We start from the raw sequence: 24,196 nt of genomic DNA, 5'->3' as shown, positions 1-24,196 counted from the left end.
CACCCCAATAAAAAAAAAAAACTCAATGACAATGTTATAAATTCACTTTGGCATATATCAACCTTCAAGTAGGCATTTCAAAGACAAATTAATGGAGGAAAAAAAGCAACAAACTAAGCAGAATATGACACAATGTCGAAAAATAACATGTCCTCAACCACACTTCAATATTACGGCAGTCTACCATGATTACTCCCCCCCCCCCCCCCCCCCCCCCACAAAAAAAAAAATTAAGACATCTCAAAAAAACCTAAATATAGATTGTGTAGCTCTAAACTATAAACAAAAAACAGAGATAGTTTGGGGGGTAAATATTTTTTAAATAATTTGGTTTTGCCCTTTCACTGACGAAATTTCATAATTACACATTTTTATTCTTTGCGATTAAACTCCTGTGAGGGCGCCAGACAGAGTCAAGTTGGCTACCAGCATTTCAGCTTGTTAATACTGCTGTACGCTGAGACATCCGAGTTTTCTTCACAAAATAGTCAGGTATGGAGCTTGAAGCTGGGGTCAACTGACCAGGAATACATGTGGCATCTTTCCGAACCAGAGAACCACTAGCCTTCAGGGTTTATCTGTGGGAGTAAGCGTCAGGTTCACTTTGTTCTCGTACGTTTACCTGTTGTCGCATTAGGCCATGATTTCAAGCTTGGCGCCTTTCCGCTTGATGGAGGGGTGGGGGTTTGATACGTTGGCGTCTTGCGTGCAGACGGTAGCCTGCACACGGGTACCGTTGAAGTTCAATGGGAATCTGTTCAAGATAATGGGAAATGACAAATACTGACTGTTTCCTGGAAAACCTTTTGTTTTACGTAACTTGTCGATTTGTCTTTAAAAAATAAAAGAGGAACAGCCACAAAATCCATTGAGCATTATTGTTAATATCTTAAATAAATGAAATTTGAAAAGAATATTTTGCAAATTTGTCAAAGGGTGATCAACATAAATACAGACATATGGGCTTGAAAAGGATGAAAATAATTAGTTGAAAAGTCAACTTTTGAATGGTGATTGCCAAAAAATTTAGTGTTATGAAACTAAAATCAGCAAATCAATTAACCTCAAGAAAGCGACAATAGATGTGTAGTAATACTATAAACTGTGCTGTATTTCTCTTCATTTCTCCTTCCTTTCTCCTTTTGTAATGTCAAATTAATGGTTCTTCTCAGAACCACACACAACAGAGGCGGTTCTAGAGCCAATATTTTGGGGGGCTAGCAGGGTGGATCCAGAATTTTTTTTCAGGGAGGCGTGCTGAAATGTAGACCGGTTATTTTCTCCGGACAGGTAGGCCTCCAAAAATCAATAGGTGGGGTGGGGTGGGGTGGGGGTGGGGTGGGGTGGGGGGGGGGGGGGCTCGTGCCATATTTCCAATGGGGAGCGCTGATAAAAAAGGGGCACAGAGCAAAAGCGCACTGGTTTGCTTCAGTATGACATTATATGACACAATATGACATGATATGACAAGATATATGACAAGATATGACAAGACAGGACAAGACATGACATGACACGGTATCCCTTGTTGACCCGTGCGGATTCCAACACAGGCAGCAAGGATAACAGTTACATACCTGTCGGTCACCTTGACTTGTACATCTTGATTGGTCACGGTTCGGATACTCCGCTGGAACTTGGTGACCAGCTCAATAGATTTGTCGGTCACAATCACAAAATCCCCTTTCTTGGTATGCTCACTTCCCTGGAATGGCAAACCAAGTCAAAAAAAGATAAAATCTTTTGCAAATTGTGACACACAGTTGCACTTCTCAGCAGTAATTCTATCTTAGAAATGAACTTGAAAGCAACCCGATGACTGGCTTTCAATAGTTTCAATTCATAGGCAGTGACACACCCAAGAAATATATTATCGATCATGCCTCACACTGTGAATTGGTTTTTAACAGAATGAGTTTGAAGTTTACCCATCTAGGATATTGGCAAAAACAAAAAACCAAACCAGGCCAAATAAAGATATTGACTGTTTCTGTTGTTGTTCTACTTTTTGTGCTGATAAGTTGATGTTGCAATAGACCGATCCGTTAAGCCCCGCCCACTGCGCACATGAGGAAACAACACGTGTGCCTCTCCGATGCCACACTGCATGTTCCAGCCGTGCACATCATACCCGCGTGCACGCATGTCAGACTTTTGTGCACGCATGTCCAACATAAATCAAGGTTGTGATTGGTCAAACGTCATGGATCAGTCTTTTGTAACTGGAGAATACAACAAACTTTTTTAATTACACATTGTTTCAATCCCGTCTTATCACCCCATTCGAACTTGTATTAGATTGTATTACATTGTATTACATTGTATTACATTGTATTACATTGTAAGACGCTGTATTTATTCCGTGATGAATCCATAAAACCATGAAGCGCTGAGGCAGTTTTTGACTGTATTGGGACACAACAAACTTGTTTAATTACACATTGTTTCAATCCTGCCTTATTACCTCATTCGAACTTGTATTAGATTGTATTAGATTGTATTACATTGTATTTATTCCGTAATGAATCCATAAAACCATGAAGTGCTGAGGCCGTTTTGGGGCTGTATAGGGAGTAACAGGCAGGACAGTTTGGGGCAGTGCAGAAACAAATGGTTCAGGGCAATTAATTCTTTGACAGACTTGCAAAACCTTGAGACTTTAAACTTGCAACAAAATCTTATTTCACACTGAGGGAAAGAGTGTTAGTTATCCATAAGAAAGTCAGACAGACAAGACAGATCTGCTTACCTTTTGTAAGTGCAAGACGACGATGCCATCGCTGTAAGGACTGACGGTAAAGCCAGCTACATCAGCCAGGGGAATACGACTCTTGAGGGCTAGTGTCTTCTGATCCATCATGAGGAAAGAGCTGGTGGTTAGGACAAACAGCTGGGAATGCATCTGCGCAGGAGAAATGAAAAATTAAAGTGAAAAAAAAACATGAAGAAAACAAAGCTAACACTCTGTCGGTATTACTTATTTCTTCAAATGGAACTAACGAGGTTCACGATAGACTTCTCGATAACACTTTTCATTCCTTTAGTTTTCTTTATTTTCAGGGTATGGGAAGTTTTGATGAGAAAAATAAAGTAAACAAGTGTCAGCACCGACAATAGGGACAAGATACTCAACTCACTCATAAATCAATACCTGGGAAACACTTTACAAACTATAACACACAGATATTCAAGCAGTGTTTGACCAAAGTGGATTATCTAAACCTCAACATAATACCACTATTTTTTTATGATGGAAGTAAGCACACAACACAGATGGGTAAACTGATCAGGTGCAACTGGCATCTTAATCTTAAGAAAACTTGCATAACTTATAAGTCTTAAAACTGTGTTGGGAGTTAATTTATATTGTTAAGAAAATGACTTTCATTGATTCATGTACGACTGCAACCTCACAAAGTGGCAAACAATGCGTATTTATAAAGTGCACGTATCCACCAGTATTGGTGCTCAAGGCACTTCATCATTATTACCCCTGCTCATTGGGCCAATGAAACATTCCAAAGACAATCTCAGCTCCCTGGGGAGTATACAGCTCGATGCTGCCATTTCGGCGCAAAGCAGCTAAAATAAACCACTGAGTGGAGAGAAGTAATGAGTGACATAGTGCCTTGCCCAAGGGCACACGCACTATAGCCGCAGGCTGGACTCGAACCCACAACCTGCAGAATTACCCGCAGACCACGAATTCAATGCCCCAGACCACGAGGCCACGGCACTCCACAAGACTTTCTCAAATGGAGTATGAGTTCACCCATAAACTCTCTACAAAACAAGTCTACAGAATGTGGACTGCTGGTGTTTTTATTGCGGCATTGCCTGTGTTACCATACCTTTGCATTGCCTCTGTTGATCTTGTTAATGACGTCGGCAAACACCACGTGCTGGTCGTTGGTTGCGGAGAAGGTCTTGTTGAACTTGGCGTTCTTCTTTAGCTGTACGTAGTCACCCTGGAATACCTTGGACACACTGTAAGAAGGATACGCACACAGGACACACTGTTGTCAGATCCCATCAATTCAGTTTGGACAAACAGAATGTTTCCTCCTTTCTTGGCTAGTTTTTTTTTCTTTCCCTTCCAACTAATTTTCCTTACTTGCTTACTCATTTAACACTTTATGACAATGACATGTCTTTTAAAAATAAAATCTTGAGTACTTCTAAAGCCTGCACACTATTAATAACCTCTCAAGCCTGCCACACACTGTTCCGATTTACCAGTTTACCAGTTCACCTGTACAGTTTTTTTTTCACCGAGAGACTGCAACATTAATAATAATAATAATAATAATTAATTCTTATATAGCGCATTACATCATTGACACAATCTCAATGCGCTTTACAAAGTTAATAAAACAAATGTCACTAAATACACTAAAAAAGCTCATCAAAAATATTAATACATCACCAATCTATTGATTTAAATACCAAGTAAAATTCATTAAAAATACATTAAAACCACAATCAGTCAATCATCATGAATGTTATTTAAACACCTGATGGACACATGCCCCATTCCGTTCTATAATCGGTCACATGATGACCAGTCACATGATGACCAGTCACATGATGACCAGTCACATGATGACAAACTTGTAGCTGTCAATTTTGAATCATGTGACTTCCTTCGTGAATCTGATTGGTTAACAAAAATATTGCGTTCGGTGAAATCAGAGTGCTGCCCACACACCTTTCCAAGGAAATCGGATCTGGTGAAATCGGATGTGAAACAAATCAAACATGTTTGATTTCATCCGGTCACCCAGTGTACGGTCAGATCGGTCCGATTTTTCAGCGCGCACCTCTCCGATGTGTACGTCCGATGGCCCGATAATCCAGTGAACCGGTAAAATCGCAAATGTGTGTGGCGGGCTTTAGTTGGTTAATTGCCTATAAACATCTGAGCCAGTTAACAACATAAAGACTAACGGGAAGACTACAAACATTGAGCTTAAGTAGCTAAGTACTCCTTGTGATTGTGCATAGAACATTTAGCTTGCAAAACACAGATGCACAAACTTATCTTGTAAGTTTAGCCCCGTCACACCTTTGCGTATCCTAGTTCCTTATGAGTTCCTTATCAAAAATTTTCAATACGCAGCCGTACGCTCAATTAACGTCTAAATGTTTTGATCACTTTGACTTATGTGCGACGCACATCTAGCGTACAAGTAACGAATTCAGCGCATCCATTGCGTATGAGATGCGTATGAGTTGCGTATGCAGTGCACAACATTATTTTTCGGGCTGCGAATAGGTCAGTATGCAGTGCGCATGCCGAGCGTATTCCGGACGCACCCGACTTATGCCGACCGCATGCTTGACGCACTTCTGAGCGTATTCCCGCCGCATTTCCGCCGCTCGCCGTTCAGCGTGCGTTGCATCTGTGCTGCAAGTACGCTATGTATACGTCCAATACAGGCAGCTCATATGCTGACGGGATGCGTCACGAACACATAGCGTACTCGTAACGCACTCGACCGATGCGGGACCGATGCGCTGCGTATTTATAACTTATGACCTGCGTAACAGCGTACGCAGCGTAGTTTTGTGCATGCCCAAAACTATCCTGCGTACTGGACCGTACCATGCATATATCTGCGTACATAAAACCTACACAAAACGATAGAGATGCATATGAGGTGCGTATTGTGCGTACGACTGCATATGAAAAAAATGTCAATGCGCAACTCATAAGGAATTAGGATACGCAGAAGTGTGACAGGGCCCTAAGGCTATATGTCCCTCCTTCAATTATGGAAACATCTCATAAACAACTGTGTTCTTTAATGGTCTGCATAAGGACTTCATTCATTCACTACCAAAGTTATGATAACTCTCAATCAATGTCAAAGGGTCATCGTGTTTCTGTTAGTTTCTGTAAGTTTTACCTCTTAGGGTAGAGGGTCTTCTTATCCTTGAAGAGGATGCTTGCTGTTACTTTCTCCCCAAATCGCATCCTCGTGGCCTCATCAAATCTCTTCCGATATTGCTTAGCCTGGGAGGCAGGAATACAAGAATTATAGTTTCTTCGACTGATCTTGGTTCATCCAGAACCCAAATGCTACATCAGTCTTATCATTTATCATCAATAAGCTTTTTTTCCGTTCCAAGCTCAACTTCCACAAATATTTGGATGTCACACGTCACATGTAGCACACAACTGTTTTTATTTGTGTTTAATAATCTGATTTATTTCATACATTTCATTTATATATCTTTTATCAAACTTTTAAGATTTGTTTAAGTCAGGTCAGTCCAGTTTGCAGTTTGCAGCAACTTTTTATCAAGAAAGAGACTTTCCTAAATTTAAACTTTCAATAACTGTTGATCAATTTTGACAATTCTTGCTAAGAACACATGTCCCAACAAAAAGTTTTCCGTCAACTGGTCTAACTTTAACCTCCATGATCAAAGCACTGGGAGATGCAGGATTTTGGACGGTTGAGCTCAGGAACTATTACTTTACATGTGAAAAAAAAATTGCACAAAAAGCAAATGATCCTTCGTAACTTTAAAAGAAAGGAAATGGCAAAGTTTTGTATTTTGGACTCACCCGCCATCTGATGAAGATTTCCTTGAGTTGTTTATGTGCCTTGGTGTGTAGGACGGAGCAGGGAGGCCAGGAATAGTCCAAGGGGGACATGGTGGGCAGATGCTGCTGCAATCGACGTAGATAACTTGTGTGCTGCAACAACAACAAAACAAGACAAGGTAAGCCTCATCAAGCTAGTCTCAGAGCGTGCACAGCTCTATTCAATTCATTCAGAATGGCTAAAAAAGTTTGTACAACATATTGTAGTGGTAATTGGATGGAAATAAGTAAAATCCACTTTACCCAGAGACTATTCCCTACACGAGTAACATGAAAGTATGTGAAACCAGCAGCACATTTACATACATGAACAGGCAAGCCTCGTACTAAAAAAGCACTCTAGAAAGAGCAGTAGCCAGGGTTTTATGACTTACATGGCATCTTTGGAGGAACGCAACAATCTTGGGGGCAGCGTTGGACCTGAAACGCTTCCTGTGCTCCTTGCGAATCTGCAAATAAGTCAGTAGATTAGTCAGATTCTTATGTCGACATACAATGCACCAAACTGGCTGTGAAGTACAATACTTTGGGAAAATATAAACATTGTTAACACAATACAGAAATATCATATGGTAGACAGAATAATACTAATGTGGAGCTTTTACAGTACTTTATAGAAATGTCTTAAAACCTTAACTCCCTAGGGGGTGTGCAAAATCGTATTAAAATTGGAGGATTCAGGACTGTTAGGGATAGGCTATAGCACTTCAATTTTTGTTTGGCTCTGTCCATTAGGCCATGATATAAGTATTGTGCAGTAGCTTGAGATTGGTGCAAAGGACGCTTTATACTTCAAGTGAGTGCAAATACAAAGACAGTTTCTCATCAGTCTATATTCCTGGGGGAGAGGCAATTGTAGTAAAGTGTCTTGCCTATGAACACAAGCCCAAAATTCTGGTTTTAATCAATATACTGCTGCATGTGAGTCCCACGTTGTAGCCACATTGTAGTCTGGGTTAGGTCACTCTAACCCAGAGGTGGTATGGACTCCGTGCACGAGTATAGCTGAACGTTCATGCAAAGACCCAATTGAACGTTCCTGCAAAGAGCTACAAGCTCATTCAGAGCAAAATTAGTCTTGCTTACTTCGTGCAATACGAGCATGAACCAGTCCGTGCAATATGACTGTGAACCAGTAAGTGGTGCATGAACAGGATTCCCATCACTTTATAAAAACAAATTCCCTGAGTTTTCCCTGAAATTTCCCTGAACTTTTTTTCAAAATTCCATGAGAAATATTTTCACTTGAACAAGGTTGCTGGGAAGTCGAGGTGGTCACACCATAGCAACTAAAATACTGATAATATTCACAATGCATTAACACTAAAAAACCACCCTTACCAGTCAGTCAAAGAACGCAACTTGGACACATGTTACACGACGCACATACCCCAAACTGGCAAAAGTCTTTCCCTTCCGGCTCACTGTAAAATTCCTTGATTTTTCACTGATTTTTGATATTTTTCTGAAATTCTCAGATTTTTTCCGGAGAAATGGAACCCCATTTTCAAGGTTTTTCCTGATTTCCAGAATGACTGGGAACCCTGGTGAACCAGTCCGTGCAATACGAGTGTCAACCAGTATCTACACGCAGTGTGTCTCCCCCACTAGAGTATTTGCAAGTGGTGACAAAATACCATCTACTATTCGTGCACAGAGCCCATACTGTCTGGTCGAGAAAACACTGCAAACTCTTAGTGGCAATGACAGGGTTAAAGATAACAGAGTCCTGCACGCACCTTCCATCCCAAGAAGTACTTGTGTACGATGTTGGCTGCCCAGAGACACTTGGCTTGATACTTTCGTCTTCTGAACTCCTTGCGGGCCTGGTGGCCTCGGTAGTAAGACGCGATCATGATGGTGGCGTTGCGTATCCTCACATACTGCTTTCTCTCCTGAGGAATTCAAGACAATGGATGACATACGGGGTGAGTCAAAAGAAAGTGACCAAATTTACAAACGTTTTTTGAAATATGTGGCCTGCTCTATTTCATAAAAATAACACAGGGATAAAGTACATGTCATTGACTAGTAACTGTGAAAATTTCACTTAATATGCATACTCTATTCCAAGTAATGACTATTTTTATAAAAAAAATCACCACTGATCTACCGTTCTACGAAGTGATGAATACCCATTAAATACAATGAAACATGGACGTTTTCCCACCTCCATGAATGAACGAAGAGTCGCAACGGAAACAGACAAAAATCGCTATCAATATTTCAGACTTGTTAATCACATTCAAAACATAAAATCTGACGGTAAAAATAATGTTTCAGTCTTGACTGAAATGAATATATAGTCCCACTCGTATTTGAATACCTGTGTGTAATCTGTAATTCTCACTCAGCTCAATAGCTTCCAATGGCATTCCACAGACAGTCATAAGAATGGGTAATTTTAGTAAAACATGCATAACATCTTACATTTCAATGTCTCTGTAATGCCTCAGCTCCTATTTAGAGGCAAAATGTTAACATCGCAAAAAGGCTAAATCCATTGCTCGTGATCCAGTTACTAAAAATACCAAATTTTGTTGGGGTTGGATAGAAGAAACTTGGAGTTTGGGGTCTGGAAAGTCGGGAAAAAAATGTTGCACAAGTCTGTGGGAATGTCTCCCAAAGGGTACCATTATCGGCTCTAGTTTATCGTTATTCTTTTAGACGACTGTCTCACCCTGTATCCCCTGAACCTAGTCTCAATAAGGACTGCACTCTGTCTCATCAGTTGGAACGTGGAGTAGGCCTTCCAGCCACGGTAGATCCTCTGTAGCAGAGTGGCTAGATCCTCCATCCTACGGTGCCGCCGCTCCTCCAGATCAAACAACTGAAAACATGAGAGAAGCAAGGGGTTGCTCAATCCAATACAGGCCAATAAAAAATATTGCTTGGTGGTTTTATGTGCTGGGCAACATTCATCTGAGAACCAGTAACTAACAGGACGCATCACAGGACATTTTAAGCTGGTGACCCGTTTTTGCTAAACAAGTGGTTTTTCTGGCTTTGCAAATTTCTATGCCCTGGTGAGTTACTTGGAGAATGGAAGACTTGCACGAGTGAAGTCAATGTTTATTGTGAGTACTTGTCCATGCCCCAGGCAATAAGAACAAATAAACAGATGTCAAGTCTACTGGAGCCCAAGACTTGGCATTTGAGAATTTGTTCCAACTCACTCACTTGTATCATTAGACTTATGTATACGATCATTTGTAAAAGAATCCATTACGGAGATGGTGGTACGCTCCCAACTGGTGTTTTATTCAACCATGGAGGTAGGCTATGAACAAACCCACAGCATGGTGCTATCTCGGTAACGGGGGTCGCTTCATTAGTCTATACCGCTTTCCCATTCCAAATGATACCAAAAGCTTTTTCCTTCCCCCGACCCTGTCTGTCACGGTAGGTTCAATCTAGATCAACCCTGACCCTCCCAGCTTCTTGAGTATCTACTGGGACATTTTGGAGGATTTTGCAGGATTGAGGAAGGTAGAGCCCTTGAAAATGTAAAGAATGTGCCACCGGTTTTGTGCACAGCGGAGGATTTCGGAGGATCCAGGAAGTTCATGGGGAGTCACGGTACACGGTAACTTACTGTTCTTGGGTTGCGGATGAATATCTTGGTTCTCCCGAAGGCATACTCCTCCTTGGTGACCTTGAGATGGGTCAGGATCTCTCGGACCCCGTCCTGGGCTTGGCGGCGCCAGTTGGGCCAGGTGGACGGGCAGAGCATCTTGTAGCGACCCAAGAAGACCTCGTAAGGCTGCCTGAAGGCGTAGCCTGCACGCCGCACTCGCACATTCTCCATCAACCTGGGATGCCAAGCACAAACCAAAAGCTGGTTGTCAGCCCTTTTCCAGAACTACATGTAACTCAAAAGTGTAATGCAGTGTTGTAATCGAGTGTATTACAAGTCCTCCCAAGTCCTTCCAAATCTTCTGAACTCCTCACAAGTCTATCACAAGTCCATGATAAGTCATCAAGTCATCAATAATGTCACAATAAGTCATCTACAATGTCACACCTTGGTCCCTTTTATAGAATGACCAAGAGCTGCTTTATTTTTGTGGGGGTGGGGGGAGAATAGAGTTGTTTGTTTATTCTTACCCCAGATATCTGACTTGATGTCTGACAAGCTTCTCATCAAACACGTCGCTCTTCTTGTAGTCATTGGGCTGAAATGAGAAGAAAAATATATACACACTACATTAAACATTTAATATCAAAATAATCACACCCAAGCAGAGGTTTGGAAATATTATCATAAAATTACTGACGATTTCAAGCAACACCACTATAAACTTTGGCATCACTGTAAGTCCTTCAAACCAACTTGGAGGTTTTGAAATGAAATTTGGAAAATGAACAGTTGATCTTTCCAACCTGACAGAATGAAATGGATTGAGTTCTTAATTGCTGTTTTGTCACCTCTGACCTGTAATTTAGCTTTGTTAAATTAACCAAACAAAGGACAGTTTCATACCTTGATACATCTGATGTAGTTGGGGTCCTTGGCCAGAAGATTCTTCATGAGTTGCGCCACTGAGAGCTGAAAAAAATACCAAAAGAAATGCATACGTAACTTAACACTGCATTTCAATGTGAAGTATAGGCAAATCATACTTTTTGGCAAAATAACGTCCCGTAGATTGGATTGGGTAGTATGCTTACCAAGATGTCAGTGAAAACAATAAATGTGAAACTGCGAAACTTTGCAACTAGTCCAATATTAAAGACACTTGTTTTCAGTACATTTACAGTGGTAGCATTGACTTTTTTGGGGGGGGGGGTTGCCTTGTGTCCTCGAGCAAGATATTTAGCTGTAACTGCTTCTCTTGCTACCTTTCAAGGGTAAAATTTACTAACCAGCAATTGGATATATGAGCTATCAGCAAAAAAATCATCTTCAATTTTCATTGTATTAATGGAACAAAGAAAATCAAAAAGACAAATGCAATTCCCGGTGTGCGCTCCAAATTGCAAGACTGAAAAATCAAGATGGATCGAAGGTTAGAAGAATTGTTCAGCGTCATGAGGTGGAAGAAACAACAAAAGCCTTTAGTTATTATTTACCTATTCTCATCATATCATGCTAACATATTTACTCTTATTGAGCTATCTTTTTGACAAACCGAACTACCCCTCCAATGTCCTGACAGGGTCCAGTTCAGGCCATTTTCGGCCCCAGCTACCCACCTTGAACTGGAACCCGGTGGTGATGGGTCTCTTGTTGGAGCTAAACTTTGGGTCTCCCTCCGGGAACATGTCCTGCAGGAGAATGTGCTCACACTTGAACATCAACTCGGACAGATCTCGGAATAGGAGGTCGTTGTTCTTGTCAATGAAGCCGTCCACTTCGTACGTCACCTTGTGAATACAAAAAAACAATTCATTCTGAATTACAACACTGCAGAATAAACTGATTTTTGAATTGATTTTGAATTGAATTGGTGTGATTTTTATGATTTTCTTTTTTGTTTTTAACCTACTGGTTTACTTTTTTCAGTTCTATTACTCAGATGTCTACAAGCTAATCTAAAAGTGGTTCATTTTCATCCAACACCATCTGAGGCACAAGTGGGTGACAAATTGTGCAAAATCCACACATGGACTTTGCCTAGTACACCGTACTGCAAGGGAGTCCAGGAAATAAACATCTAAACACCATGGGGAAAAGCCCTCGAAGAAGACACTGCTGAAACTTGCCATATACCTCCTATGCCCTGTGACTTAACACCCCGCAAGACTGGTCTTGCCACAATTTGATAAGTTCACTCTTAAATCTTGAGAAATATAACCCTAAAACGTTGTTCACCATTTCAAGTGTCAACAGTGGCCGCGTCGCCTTTGCGCATTGCAGGCTCTTCTCGCATAAACAAAAACACACGTCACACTTGATTTGCACGCTTGCCAATTTCATGGATCTCCTGAGTAAAGAAGGTGGCTGAGCAGAGAAATTGTTTGCTTAGCGAAAACAGGTTACCAGTCAAAACGTCATGCAATGTTTAATGCCTGCGGCTGGTTCTCAGCAGAATTTTCTTAAGCAGAGATAAAACTGGCCTCTGGAAACAAATTGGAAAATAGGCCGGAAAAATATTTGTGTCCGAAATCTGGGCCGCGCACATGATGTACATGTACATAACAATAAACTTAGTGCCCAATATTGGACACCGCCTCCAGTTTTATTTTAGATCCAACCGAAATTTTATGATGTGAAAAATGTTCAGTTTTTCCTTATTAAAAAAGTCTGAATAAGGGAATAAATGTGTGCTCCGGAGGTTTTTATCACTCTGTTTAATACCACTTAGAGTCTGGGTGCTGATAATTACCCGAGCCGGAGGCGAGGGTAATTATCAGCACCCAGACTCTAAGTGGTATTAAACAGAGTGATAAATACCGACGGAGTACATATTTATTCCCATTCATAAATACCTTTTCGGTAAAAAAAAATCATATAATTCGTGCAAAACATCCCGATTTTGTTCAACAAATTCACTTTATGCTTTTTGAATCATCCCTCCTGCAAAATAATGGAGTGTTCAGCTGGCGAGTAAGATGAAAACAACCCTTTTATGGAGATTGACGCACGCGTATCATGTTCTATGCGATGTCGCGCAGAACGCACCTGGCGCGTTGCGTTTTGAATTTAGAACTATAAAATTCTAACTCCCTGGTAGTGTTGCGCATGCCTACGTGAGGATTGTGAACGTTCAACCAATTAAACGATAAGAGGCACTGGATTTTTAGGAGTCCACATTTTATTGTGACACTGGAAAAGTGTTTAAGACCAGCTAGCCATGTCTTTATCATCCGTTTAATACCGGCCACGTGACGGGCTCTCGACCAATAGGAATAGCTAAACTGTCTGAGGTATTTATGAATTAAGGTTAAAGTATCTGACTCGTCAACAAACACTTCTTTTCTTGCTTGAGAAAGTCGAGGAAAAATTCCAAGCAATGAATAAGCATGGTACTCCAAGACAAGTGCCCCAAGACGATCATCGTGATTTCTAAAGCATTGCATTTTGTAAAACTAAATCTGAAACATCCGAAAATAACACAACCTTTTGGATTTCACTGCAGTTGAACTCCACATGCAACAGGAAGCTCTGTACATAGTTTCAGACATGTCAAAGGTTAATGCTTAAACTTATTTCCAGCCGGAAACTACTCCAATCCGGGCTTACTTGTATGCGTCTACCATACAATCTGTGCGCTGACGACTGGTAAAACAGAATAAAATTGAGCTCGCAATACAGATGTTGCTGCGCTGTTTTAATAAAATTTGTTGAAATACAATTTGCAAATCAGACTTTGCGGGAAAAAAGATTGTCAGAAAAATTGGAGATTTGGAAATAAATTTGAAAAAGTTAGATTTCCGATTAAAATCAGAAAAGTTTCATCTCTGCTTAGGCGCATAAATTTGCTCAGCACAATTGGACATTAGTTCAAGGTTTATTTGTACCGCTCCGGCGTAGTGTTGTAGTCGGAAGCTGGAATGGTTGATGGTCTTGTCCGACTTGAGTTTAGCTCGGCTCTCGTAGTGCTTATGACCAACGATGTACTTGGAGGCGTTGAGTCTGTTCAGGTAGGTAGCGTCGGTCACGTCGCCGGGTCGAAGGCACTCATCATCCAGCATGGCCAGAATGCCTGCTTTATTCTGAACAGAAGAAAGAGGAGATCAGATAAAATATTTTGTCTACTGATGTACATTAATTTTGAGAGTTGACCACTTGGCAAAGAAATCGCACCTCACAAGCCCGGTGTACACGTACAACTCAACAACTGCTGCTGGCTTGTAAAACTTCAGACTTTGAGTTGTCCTGTGGGCTGGTGACAACCATCGCAGCAGATAACAGCGCATTTGAATTGTTGTATAAAATCAGACACCTCTGGACAGCTTATAGAAAATAGGGGTTTTTTTCCATTGAAAATATCGATCTTCCTTTTTAAAATTTCTGTTTCATTTTTGAAAACAGACTTTCCTTGGTAAATTAGTAAAAGTTCATGATGTCTCAAAAGTGAAAACAGAAATTGCCGGATTATTTTGTGGAGGTTACGCATTTCTTGAATTGTAACACCTCTACAAATCAACCAAATACAACTTCAGAGGCAAGATTACTATCTAAATCTTTTACAGTATAGTTTAGACATACCCCGTATTTTAAATTACAAATTTGGGAAAAACTAAAAATCGGAAGAAAATCAGCCGAACATTATTTTGTTATTTATGTTGTTGGTTGTGCCTCAATTTCTGACTGGAGTTGTCTGATTTGGACAGAAAAAAATTGTAAAGTCTGTCGCGAGCCAAAGTGGCTCATCAGGCCAGCGTTTATCTCCGGTTTCAGTAGCATGAAACGACTGAGAATATTTCTACTCCCCCTGGATGGGATGCTAGTCCATCGCAGGTTACTCCCCAGCTAATGCCGGTACCCATTTATACTCCTGGGTGGAGAGGGGCAAGTGGGGGTGAAGTGCCTTGCCCAAGGACACAATATATGACCAGCGGCTGGATTCGAACCCCGGACCCTATGATCATGAGTCACGAACCCTAACCACTAGGCCACACACTCCCCCTGATTTGGACAGAATGCGTCACAATGATCAATTGCTGCCAACCTTGTCTATGAGTTCACAGATGGAGATGTTATTGAAGTAGTCAATGTGTGTCCACTCAATGCCCTCAATGATGTACTCCTGCTGCTCCTCCTGCAGTGTCAACTCAATGAAGATCTGCTGTAGCTTCTCATTGCAGTAGTTGATGATGAACTGCTCAAAGCCGTTCCTCTGAAACATGAAGAAAGGAGAGAGTTCTAGAAATTGTTCAACCAAATAACACTTCTGTATCTGTATCTGTTTATTATAGTCGGTAAAGCATCCCAGGGGAAACATAACACCAACTCAGAGAGAAGACAATGAGAAGAAATGACAGTTTTAGAGGTGGGACGCAAAGCCCAGAAGATATTCTGGGGAAAACCCACGGAATCAGGTAGGGACTGAAAACCCAATCCACATATTGACACAGGAGGGATTTGAACCCAGGTCACAGCTGTGGAAGGCAAGGAAAGTACTGCTACGCCAACCTGACTCCCAACTTTTACTTAATCAAACCAACCCTATTGCTTTGTTAACCCTACCACTTCATCACAACTGAAGCCAATGTCCAAAGTTTCAATGTAAAGGCAATATAATGTCACATTAACCCTTTAGTCATTGAAGCACCCAAAACCGCCCTGCCTATTACTCCCTGTGGCACCCGAAACCACCCAAGCACCCTATAGTTGTATTGATTCTTCAGTGAATAAGCACAATGTAATACAATGTAATACAATGTAATACAGGTGCTAATGGGTTAACTGTGCAATAATTTAAACACATTTCAAGAAAGTTATGCAGTGCTTAAGTATGTAACTTACTTCAACAAATTATGGCATACTAATAGGTAGTCTTTTAGGTGGCATCAGTTTCAGTGTATAAATCATAGAGCTTGATTGTTATAAAGCCTGCCATTGCTCACCTCAGTAATTAAGCTTGATATACTCACAGATTTGTTTTGAGGGTAATGAAATGTTTGTTGCACAATGAGGGAATTTTGAGAGTTACCTTGTAATTTTTAGCAAACACTTTAGCTTAAAGAAAAACTTTGAAACTGGCCATTTTTTTATTGTGATATTTTCAAAGTTAACAGTCATATTTGGTACTTAAAGCTGCAATTGTCTGTATCACTGTTTCTTAAATATGGCTCTTTCAAACTTATGGAGATGGATTGTATTTCTTGTTATGCTTTGTATAGTCCACTTGAAAAGTAAGGGAACCACTTTAAATTTTTGTGAGGGCAAAGATGAATTTCTATGGCAGTTACATCTTGCATGTAATCTTAGTTTCTAACATGTTTAGAATTGCCCTTTTCAGACGTGGAGGCCCAACTCAAGGACTGATGTTACTTTTTTTATTCACCTGAAACTCAGGATAGAAAAAGTCTTTCATTTACCTCAAAGATCTCAAACCCGTAGATGTCCAACACTCCCATGACTTTCTTTCTCCCTCCGATCTTGACCTGTTGATGTCGTGATCAAAAAAGAAAATGAAGGTGAAACTATAACAAGAACTCAAAATCTGAAACTGGGGATGTTGTCAATTTCTTCAAGGTTCTCTAATAGGCAAAGAACTGAAGGCATATGGGTCAAGTTTTGGCAGCAGACCCTAGAGAATACTAGTCTTTGACATTTGAGCAGATTTGCTGATTAATTATGCAAGACAACCGTATCTTGACCAATCAGCGGGCGTTTTCTATATCGGGTCTTCGGTCATTCACCGTTGTCACATCATAGACACGGACAAAAAAATACCCTAGACACAGCAACAAAGGCTGTGCTCACGTGCTCTGTATTATGTTATGAGATACGCGCCCGGCTGTTGTATTACAAAACACTGCATTTGAATTGACCAATCACACGTTTAGTCCTGATTTGGGAATAAAATGATGTCACGATTTAGTAAAGGCGGCTCCAATTGGCTGAGGCGCGAGATCGCATAAATCTGCATGCTTTGATATATCAGACGTCACACCGGAGATTTGGCTCCGTGGATAATCGGTGATACTCAGACTAAGAGAATACTGACAAAAGCACATTCTGAAGTATGCCAATAATTAAGACCCCAACCCCAGAGAAAGCATTACTATAAGTGTGTATTCAATCCCTAACACCCAATATATCCCTTTGTTTCAGCAATAATGGGCTGGGTCCCGCTCACATATGTAAAAATGGTACAGGCGTACTAAATCTTTTTGGTTGACCTACCCTGATACTCTCGTTTATAGTCTTGACAATCCAGGTGAAGAGCCTATCATAGATGGCCTTGCACAGGGCATCCCTGGCGTAGAACGCTTGGGATGAACTGAGTGTCGTGATGACCTTGTCTCCCTTGCCACCACGGACCGTCCGTTTGGTCAGCCCGTGCATCACGTCGTGGCGCTCGCACTGCAGCATATCGCACACGTCGTCCAAATCTGAAAAGAATTGTAATAAAAGCAACGTGAACACAGAAACTGGTAGAGTATGAACCCGGAACATTCGGAACATTGTACTTGCACTCAACCAACTGAGCTATCCGGGTTAAAATCAGCTGGCTCCCGATCTGTCATTGTCTTTGTTCGCAGGGCGCCAGTCTGAAGCTTTTAACCTGTGTCAACAAAGTGGTCAGAGAGAGTGCCAAAGTTACAATACTGGATATACCAGCAATACTTGAAAATTTCGAAATGAAAATCTGTTATCAATCTGAAATGATTTCTCAGAAAAAGTCAGGCTAACTATTTTACAAATTTCTGTGCTCCACCAGTGAAGTTACCATTTAGAGAAAATAGTATCTTGTTGCACAAAATCATCTGAACACCTTATGTAAATCAGGAGTTGTGGTGAGCACAGCCATAAAACTGAGCTAGTACATGTCTGTCAATGGAGAGGGTTTATATGAAAATGGTTATGGTTAGCGCATCAGATAGATCATCAGTTTATTCGGTTTTGATACGTCACACACAGCACTATCCACTACACGTGTTCATGGCATGGATAAATTGCTTGCCAGGCGTCAGCGTGAAGGTCAAAGTAACTTGTTAATTTTTCATCTTCATCTCCATTAATTTATTGAATCATGTATGATTTGACTGAAGGAAAGATTACACGGATTGGCTAGGCCCCGCCCACTGCAGACCTGGTCGACAACTCGTGTGTCTTTCCAATGCCAAAATGCATACTCAAGCTGTGCACATCATACGCACGTGCACGCTTGTCAAACTTGTCGGACATAAATCATGGCTGTGGTCCATTGCTGGACATGTTTGTGTCATTTGTCTATGTTTCAAAGCAAGATTAGTGAGATACAAGGCTTTCAGTGGTGGCAGCCATTTTGGATTACTAATCTGTATGCATAAACAATGCGAAACACGGGACTGGCAAATAATGGTCCCAATAGCTAAGATCATAACACCTCATCCACATATTCTGTGTCTTGATTGGCCGAGAGCGAGTCACATGGTACTTTCTATTTTTGCTATCTTTCAGTGCTCGGCCAAAAGTACTACACCCGTAGCAACCAAAGTACTATACCATGGCGCGGCATTTGTGTGCAAATGCATGCTGGTGTGCGCATTGAGCATTGCGCGTAGTGTGTATTGTTCCCAAGAGAGCGCGCCACAGAGTTGGGTTTCGTGAAGGGGTGGTTTGGCAGAGAGAAGTTTATTTCAACTGTGTCCAGATTTAAATAATTTAAAATATTAAAACCAAGCAGAATCTGTGGGTGAAGTGTTATAAAACAAATACTGAATGCTTTATCTCGTGGTGAAGTAAAACTAGCCTGCCTCGGTGATCCATGGAGCATTCTATTTTCCCTCGGCTTCGCCTCGGGAAAAATAGAATGTCCATGGATCACCTCGGGAGGCTAGTTTTACTACACCACTCGAAGCATTCAATATTTGTATAATATAGGCGTATCAGTTAGCTCAATTCACCCTCATGACACATACCTTCTTGGTTGGTGATCTTGACTCCCTCTGTTCCGTTCATGGTTACGTATGCCTGGAACTCCATATTACCAAGCTTCAGGATGCTGGCTAGTAGCTGGTAGATGGCCAGAATCTCCTCATCACTGAAACCTATGATCTGCATTGCTTTCTGTTAATAAGAAAAAAATTAACTAATGTCATCAACAGGTCTGACCTACAAATATGTATGTTATGTCACCTCACCCACCCATAGATTTGGTCTTTTGAATGTACATCTTGAGAAGCTACTTTCATGACACTAATCAAAGCAGCCAGTATTTGTATACAACAAACTATTAACTGCTTCTTCAAAAGTGATGTGTGAATATTGCAGACGTGTGCAACAGATAAATTCTCACTGTCACAGAATTAAGTCACCAAGGAGTCAATAGTTACCTAGTGAGGCAGTCAATAGTCATCTATTACCTAATGCAAAAGTGATGTGTGAATATTGCAGGTGCGGCAGAGAAATTCTTATTTGACACTGATTTAGGTCAACACTGACATACAGTGAAGGAGGTAGTTACCTAGTGAGGCAGTCAATAGTCATCTACTGACTGCTTATGCAAAAAGTGATTATGAATATTGCAGGCGACAGAAATCATTAATGTCACGGAATTAGGTTAACTATGACAAACAGGCAGTCAACAATCATCTACTGCAGCAGTCAATAGTCATTTACTGACTGCTTATGCAAAAAGTGATTATGAATATTGCAGGTGACAGAAATCATTAATGTCACAGAATTAGGTTAACTCTGACAAACAGGCAGTCAATAATCATCTACTGCAGCAGTCAATAGTCATTTATTGACTTCTGATGCAAGAAGGTTATGTATTACCCGTGTATTACAGATAAATTCTCGTTGTCACTGATTTAAGTCACCTGTGACAAACAGGCAGTCAAAAAGTCATCTACTGAGGCAGTCAATGGTCGTCTATTGAGACATGCAATAGTCAACTATTGACTGCTGATGCAAAAACATTATGTATATTACCTGTGTGATGGAGAAGTTTTCATTGTCATTGATGTTGGTGGCTATCTGCGTGCCACTCTGGCTCAGAAAATGATGGCATTTGGGATCTCGCTCCAACCCCAGCTCCTCTGTGAGTCGGAAAACAAATCAGTAAATTGTTGATTTACTTCCAGAGCAACAGAAAAATGTATCAACAGGCAAGAAACAAGCTGACAACTTGATTTGCATAAAAGTAATCAAATCATATAACGTCTGTAATGTCTTTGAAACATGTTACAAATCTTTCAGCTCTACAGAACATCTGAGCAATTGGCAATATCTTTGTTTGTTTTGTTTTGGGTCTTTTTTTTTATTACCAAGTAGAATCTTTGGTGCTCCTGAAAGCAACTGGTAGAACATGTGGAAGTTTCTCTCGCCTTTGCTTTGTACAACTACACGAGACTTTTCCAATAGATCTGTGGGGGGAAAAAATTGCAAACGTACAAATTCATTTATACAAGAAAAAAATACATTTTTCATTAAAATGATCACTGAAATGATTTTAAGTATGAGAAGTGAGTGTAATGTGAAAAAAATGTCAAGGAACTGCTGAATATTCTTTACATCACTCTGACGCAAATTCCATCTTATGAATACTTTCATTGCGGTTCCCGCTGCTGCATGTATATCTGATTCGAACCAACCAGCCGACCCCGGCTAAGCTTGGTGGTCGAGTGGTTAGACATCTGCGCTAGTAAGCAGGAGGTTGTGGGTTCGAGTCCCACCCAAATTATTTTTTTCACACAATCACTCAGGGGGGCAACACCGAGTATACAGTGTTTATAAAATACGTTGATGAAGGGCAAATCCCAATAATGAATTTACATCACCCCGATGCAAATCTTATGAGTATTATTAAAACACATCTCAATCTTAATAATTTTTAATAATTGACATATTTGACGGGACAAAATAAGGTTGAAAAATACTTAAGAACTTGTGAAAAAAATAACAATTACTGGTACAAAAAAACAATACAAAGGATTTCCCAGCTGAAACATTCTCAGAATGAATGGTGCAAGGGATTTCAGACTTTGTGCCTTTCCTGTGCAAGGCTTGAGGTCAATCTCCTTAGGAAACAAACACAGATTTTATCCGCATTCCTATATTTGGCAAGATTCTAAAAAACTTACAATTTGTGATGACTCCACCGATTGGGTCCCCCTTGTAGTCAAACTCTATATCCATGTATTTACCCTGTGCACAAAAAAAATACAAATTTTCAAAAAAATCTGAACTGTTTATTTTGGCTGAGCTGGTTGAAATACAAATAGAGGCCAAATAAAAGAAACTTTACCACGCAAGGGAAACGTTTGGTCAAACTTTTTGTCACGCAAACTTTTTGTCACACAAGGGAAACTATACAGGCTAACCAATGGATGACCAATGCTTCTGAGTGTTTTCAGCTACATGTATATTTGAAGTAGTTGTAATTTGAGAAAGAACACTGTCTGCAGTAAGAGTTCACAGACACATAAAGTACATACAAGGGAATTTTTTTCAGCCGAAAAACTTAGCAAAGGCTACGTGACCATTCTTTGGGAACAATTTTCCGGCTATTATCCAGAACATTCACTACAGATGAAACATTTTCTTGATTATAAGGACCCAAGATGACCCACATATCCTTACACACTGTATTCCTTTTGGACAAAAATATAACAAAACAAGGAATAGAAAAGATAACATTAATGAAAAATCCAAAGTAGTTTCGGGCTTTCTATAAAACATGTCTTGCATTTGTGTCCATTTGAACAATTTGGGGAAAAAATGACATCATGCAAAAAATCAAAACTGGTTTTGGTCTTCTAAACATATGTTTTTCATTTGTGACCGAATTCCCCAAATTATCGACCAGGGACAAAAATATATTTGCATGAGATTACAGACATGAATGAAACTCTTCCTGTGCTCTACCAATAAAAATACTCTGCGCTATATTTGAGCACTCTCAAAGCTGGGGAATTTGACGTGCATGTACATCTTGCCGTATGCGACTAACTTTTCCCTTCATTCGGAATACGAATAGTTGACCTATGGGTTAAGCAGGAACGGGCCTCGCTAATGAGTTAAATGTGTTGAGGGATAAAGAGAAAATAGGTCCAAGTCGGAAGGCTAATCTTAGGGATGTTGCTCCCAGCGTCATGCATCGCCAACACAGAGATATTTATTCTTCACAAATTGTGGCTACCGGCATTTCAGAAATGCTTTTAGCTGTGTAGGGTATACGCTATGCTCAAAGGCATATCGTTTGCAAACATAACGAGAAAATACCACATAGATTAAATATTTTAGTTTTATACGGACAAGAAAATTGGTTACGTGAAAACTTACAAATCTCGAAGAGTTATCGTTTCTGTTTGTTTTTGCATTGCCGAAAGCTGTAAACAAATAACACAAAAGGCAAACAAATAAAGGGCTGAATTTTTTTTTTTTTTTTTTTTATCATCAAATAAACAAATTATGGATTATTCCACTTAAAGCCACGTAGGATCGTTTACAATTACCCGGAGAAGTACATGTACCTACAAATTTTATGACGGAGGCCTTTTTAAAGTGAAGATAGGACTGGTATCAAATACCCCTTGAAATTATCTCACCTGAAATGGTATCGTTTGCGAGAAAACTATGTAGCATTGAAGGCGGTTTCAATATGGGCTCCATGCGCCAACAAAAGAGGGCGCATTTTTACCACTTTGGAGAGCCCCTTGGACAGGACGCCACATGTGCGCACTGTACTGGTTCGCGTGCGAATTTATCCTGAATGTGCACAAAGCTGAGCCATAGAGCCTTCGCCCGTGAGCGTCAGGCGTCATCGGCGCACGAATACGTTCAAATTTAACTTGCAATGGTCTCGCAGACTAGTCCCACCCCCAATAACTTTCGATCATTCAAAATACGCAGTGGATGGATCGGGAACCAGTCTAGCTCTCCCCCAACTCTCCTTTTCTGGCAGTTGAAGGGGTACTTGTGCACGGAGCCCATAGTGTACCCGCGGGCACACTTTTTACAAGCGTTAGCAACAGAATCCAGTGCATGCATGTACATGTACTTGTGTAGTATCCACCGAGATTGCATTGAAATTTCAACAGGTTAGTTGTTATGCACTTTACTTAAGATATTGAGCTATTTTGATGCTTCAAATGAAAAATTGTACGAAAAGCAAATGATCCGATGTACCTTTAATACAAAAGAGACTGGTTGTGCAAGGTTTTTCTTAGGAGGAGCAGTGGACTGTTCACTATTAAACAGACAGCTGCAAAGTGCACATAAAATGCTGACATAAACCTTCAAAAATCTGAAATGTGGTTTTGCCAGATGGTTTTTGATAACTACATGTAAATTTACTTGGGTTACACTATGGCAGACGTATGATGAGAAAGCAGCCATCTCGTGCAAATGCTGCTTCAAACTTGAACCAATCAGGGAAGTCCTTACAAATACAGTTATAAAGCACCGACTTTTAAAGAAGCATCTCGATTGGTTCATTTGCTTTTGAGAGCCTCTTTAATACCAACAGACTATTTCAACAATCAACCAATCACAGAATCCCTTATCAAGAACATTACAAACTCCAGAATTAAGCTGCTATCCAATAGGTCATTACCTTCTAACACTGGGTTGCTCTGCAACAATTGTTCCTTGACTAAATCCACGTCTTTGCCCTTGCCACAAACGGCAGCTACGTACTGCATAACTACTTTGCTGGCCTCTGCAAACAGAAAAATCACAAAGTAAGCAGAGGAAGAAGAAAGACAAATAGTCCCCCTGATGTAAATTTTTCAAAAATTGCACAGCTTGAATATTTCCAGCTGATCAATGAACCAATCACTGCCAGAAAAAAAATGTTAATTCAAATAATTTCACCACTTTTCAAGGCTCCTTTGGAATAGAAGCCAGAAAGTTATTCCATTTCTTTAAATTGTTTCCCAACCAAAACTTTGAGAATGGAAATAAGCCAGGTCGCTGATAATTATCCGTGGCCATGTTTCTAGATGGTATTAAACATACTTGTATAAAACCGGCCG

At 40.4% G+C, this 24,196-nt stretch overlaps 1 protein-coding gene across 2 annotated transcripts in view; it reads right to left on the bottom strand.

Annotated features, from left to right (window-relative positions):
• Positions 1-207: 207 nt before the first annotated feature.
• Positions 208-24,196, bottom strand: part of LOC119720158 (unconventional myosin-Ib-like) — a 49,149-nt gene continuing 25,160 nt past the window's right edge. Inside the window, exons 4-26 of one of the 2 annotated variants that reach the window (XM_038189719.1) lie at positions 23,776-23,880; positions 22,503-22,549; positions 21,302-21,365; positions 20,486-20,584; positions 20,151-20,257; positions 19,136-19,283; positions 17,415-17,623; positions 16,604-16,669; positions 15,232-15,399; positions 14,078-14,272; positions 11,810-11,980; positions 11,097-11,162; positions 10,721-10,788; positions 10,209-10,425; positions 9,294-9,443; positions 8,353-8,508; positions 6,988-7,062; positions 6,575-6,706; positions 5,910-6,016; positions 3,852-3,987; positions 2,750-2,902; positions 1,578-1,705; positions 208-754 (exon numbers count right to left, since the gene is read on the bottom strand). In XM_038189719.1, coding sequence (XP_038045647.1) covers positions 634-754; positions 1,578-1,705; positions 2,750-2,902; positions 3,852-3,987; positions 5,910-6,016; positions 6,575-6,706; positions 6,988-7,062; positions 8,353-8,508; positions 9,294-9,443; positions 10,209-10,425; positions 10,721-10,788; positions 11,097-11,162; positions 11,810-11,980; positions 14,078-14,272; positions 15,232-15,399; positions 16,604-16,669; positions 17,415-17,623; positions 19,136-19,283; positions 20,151-20,257; positions 20,486-20,584; positions 21,302-21,365; positions 22,503-22,549; positions 23,776-23,880 — 2,888 coding nt within the window. In that variant the 3' untranslated portion in view covers positions 208-633. The remainder of the gene's footprint in view (positions 755-1,577; positions 1,706-2,749; positions 2,903-3,851; positions 3,988-5,909; positions 6,017-6,574; positions 6,707-6,987; positions 7,063-8,352; positions 8,509-9,293; positions 9,444-10,208; positions 10,426-10,720; positions 10,789-11,096; positions 11,163-11,809; positions 11,981-14,077; positions 14,273-15,231; positions 15,400-16,603; positions 16,670-17,414; positions 17,624-19,135; positions 19,284-20,150; positions 20,258-20,485; positions 20,585-21,301; positions 21,366-22,502; positions 22,550-23,775; positions 23,881-24,196) is intronic. The other variant, XM_038189718.1, reaches the window with a different exon arrangement.

The sequence above is a fragment of the Patiria miniata genome, unplaced genomic scaffold (assembly GCF_015706575.1).
Source record: "Patiria miniata isolate m_02_andy unplaced genomic scaffold, ASM1570657v1 HiC_scaffold_9, whole genome shotgun sequence".
NCBI classification, from domain to species: domain Eukaryota; kingdom Metazoa; phylum Echinodermata; class Asteroidea; order Valvatida; family Asterinidae; genus Patiria; species Patiria miniata.
Note: the sequence above shows the minus strand (reverse complement) of the source record. Positions and strands in the feature narration are given on the sequence as shown.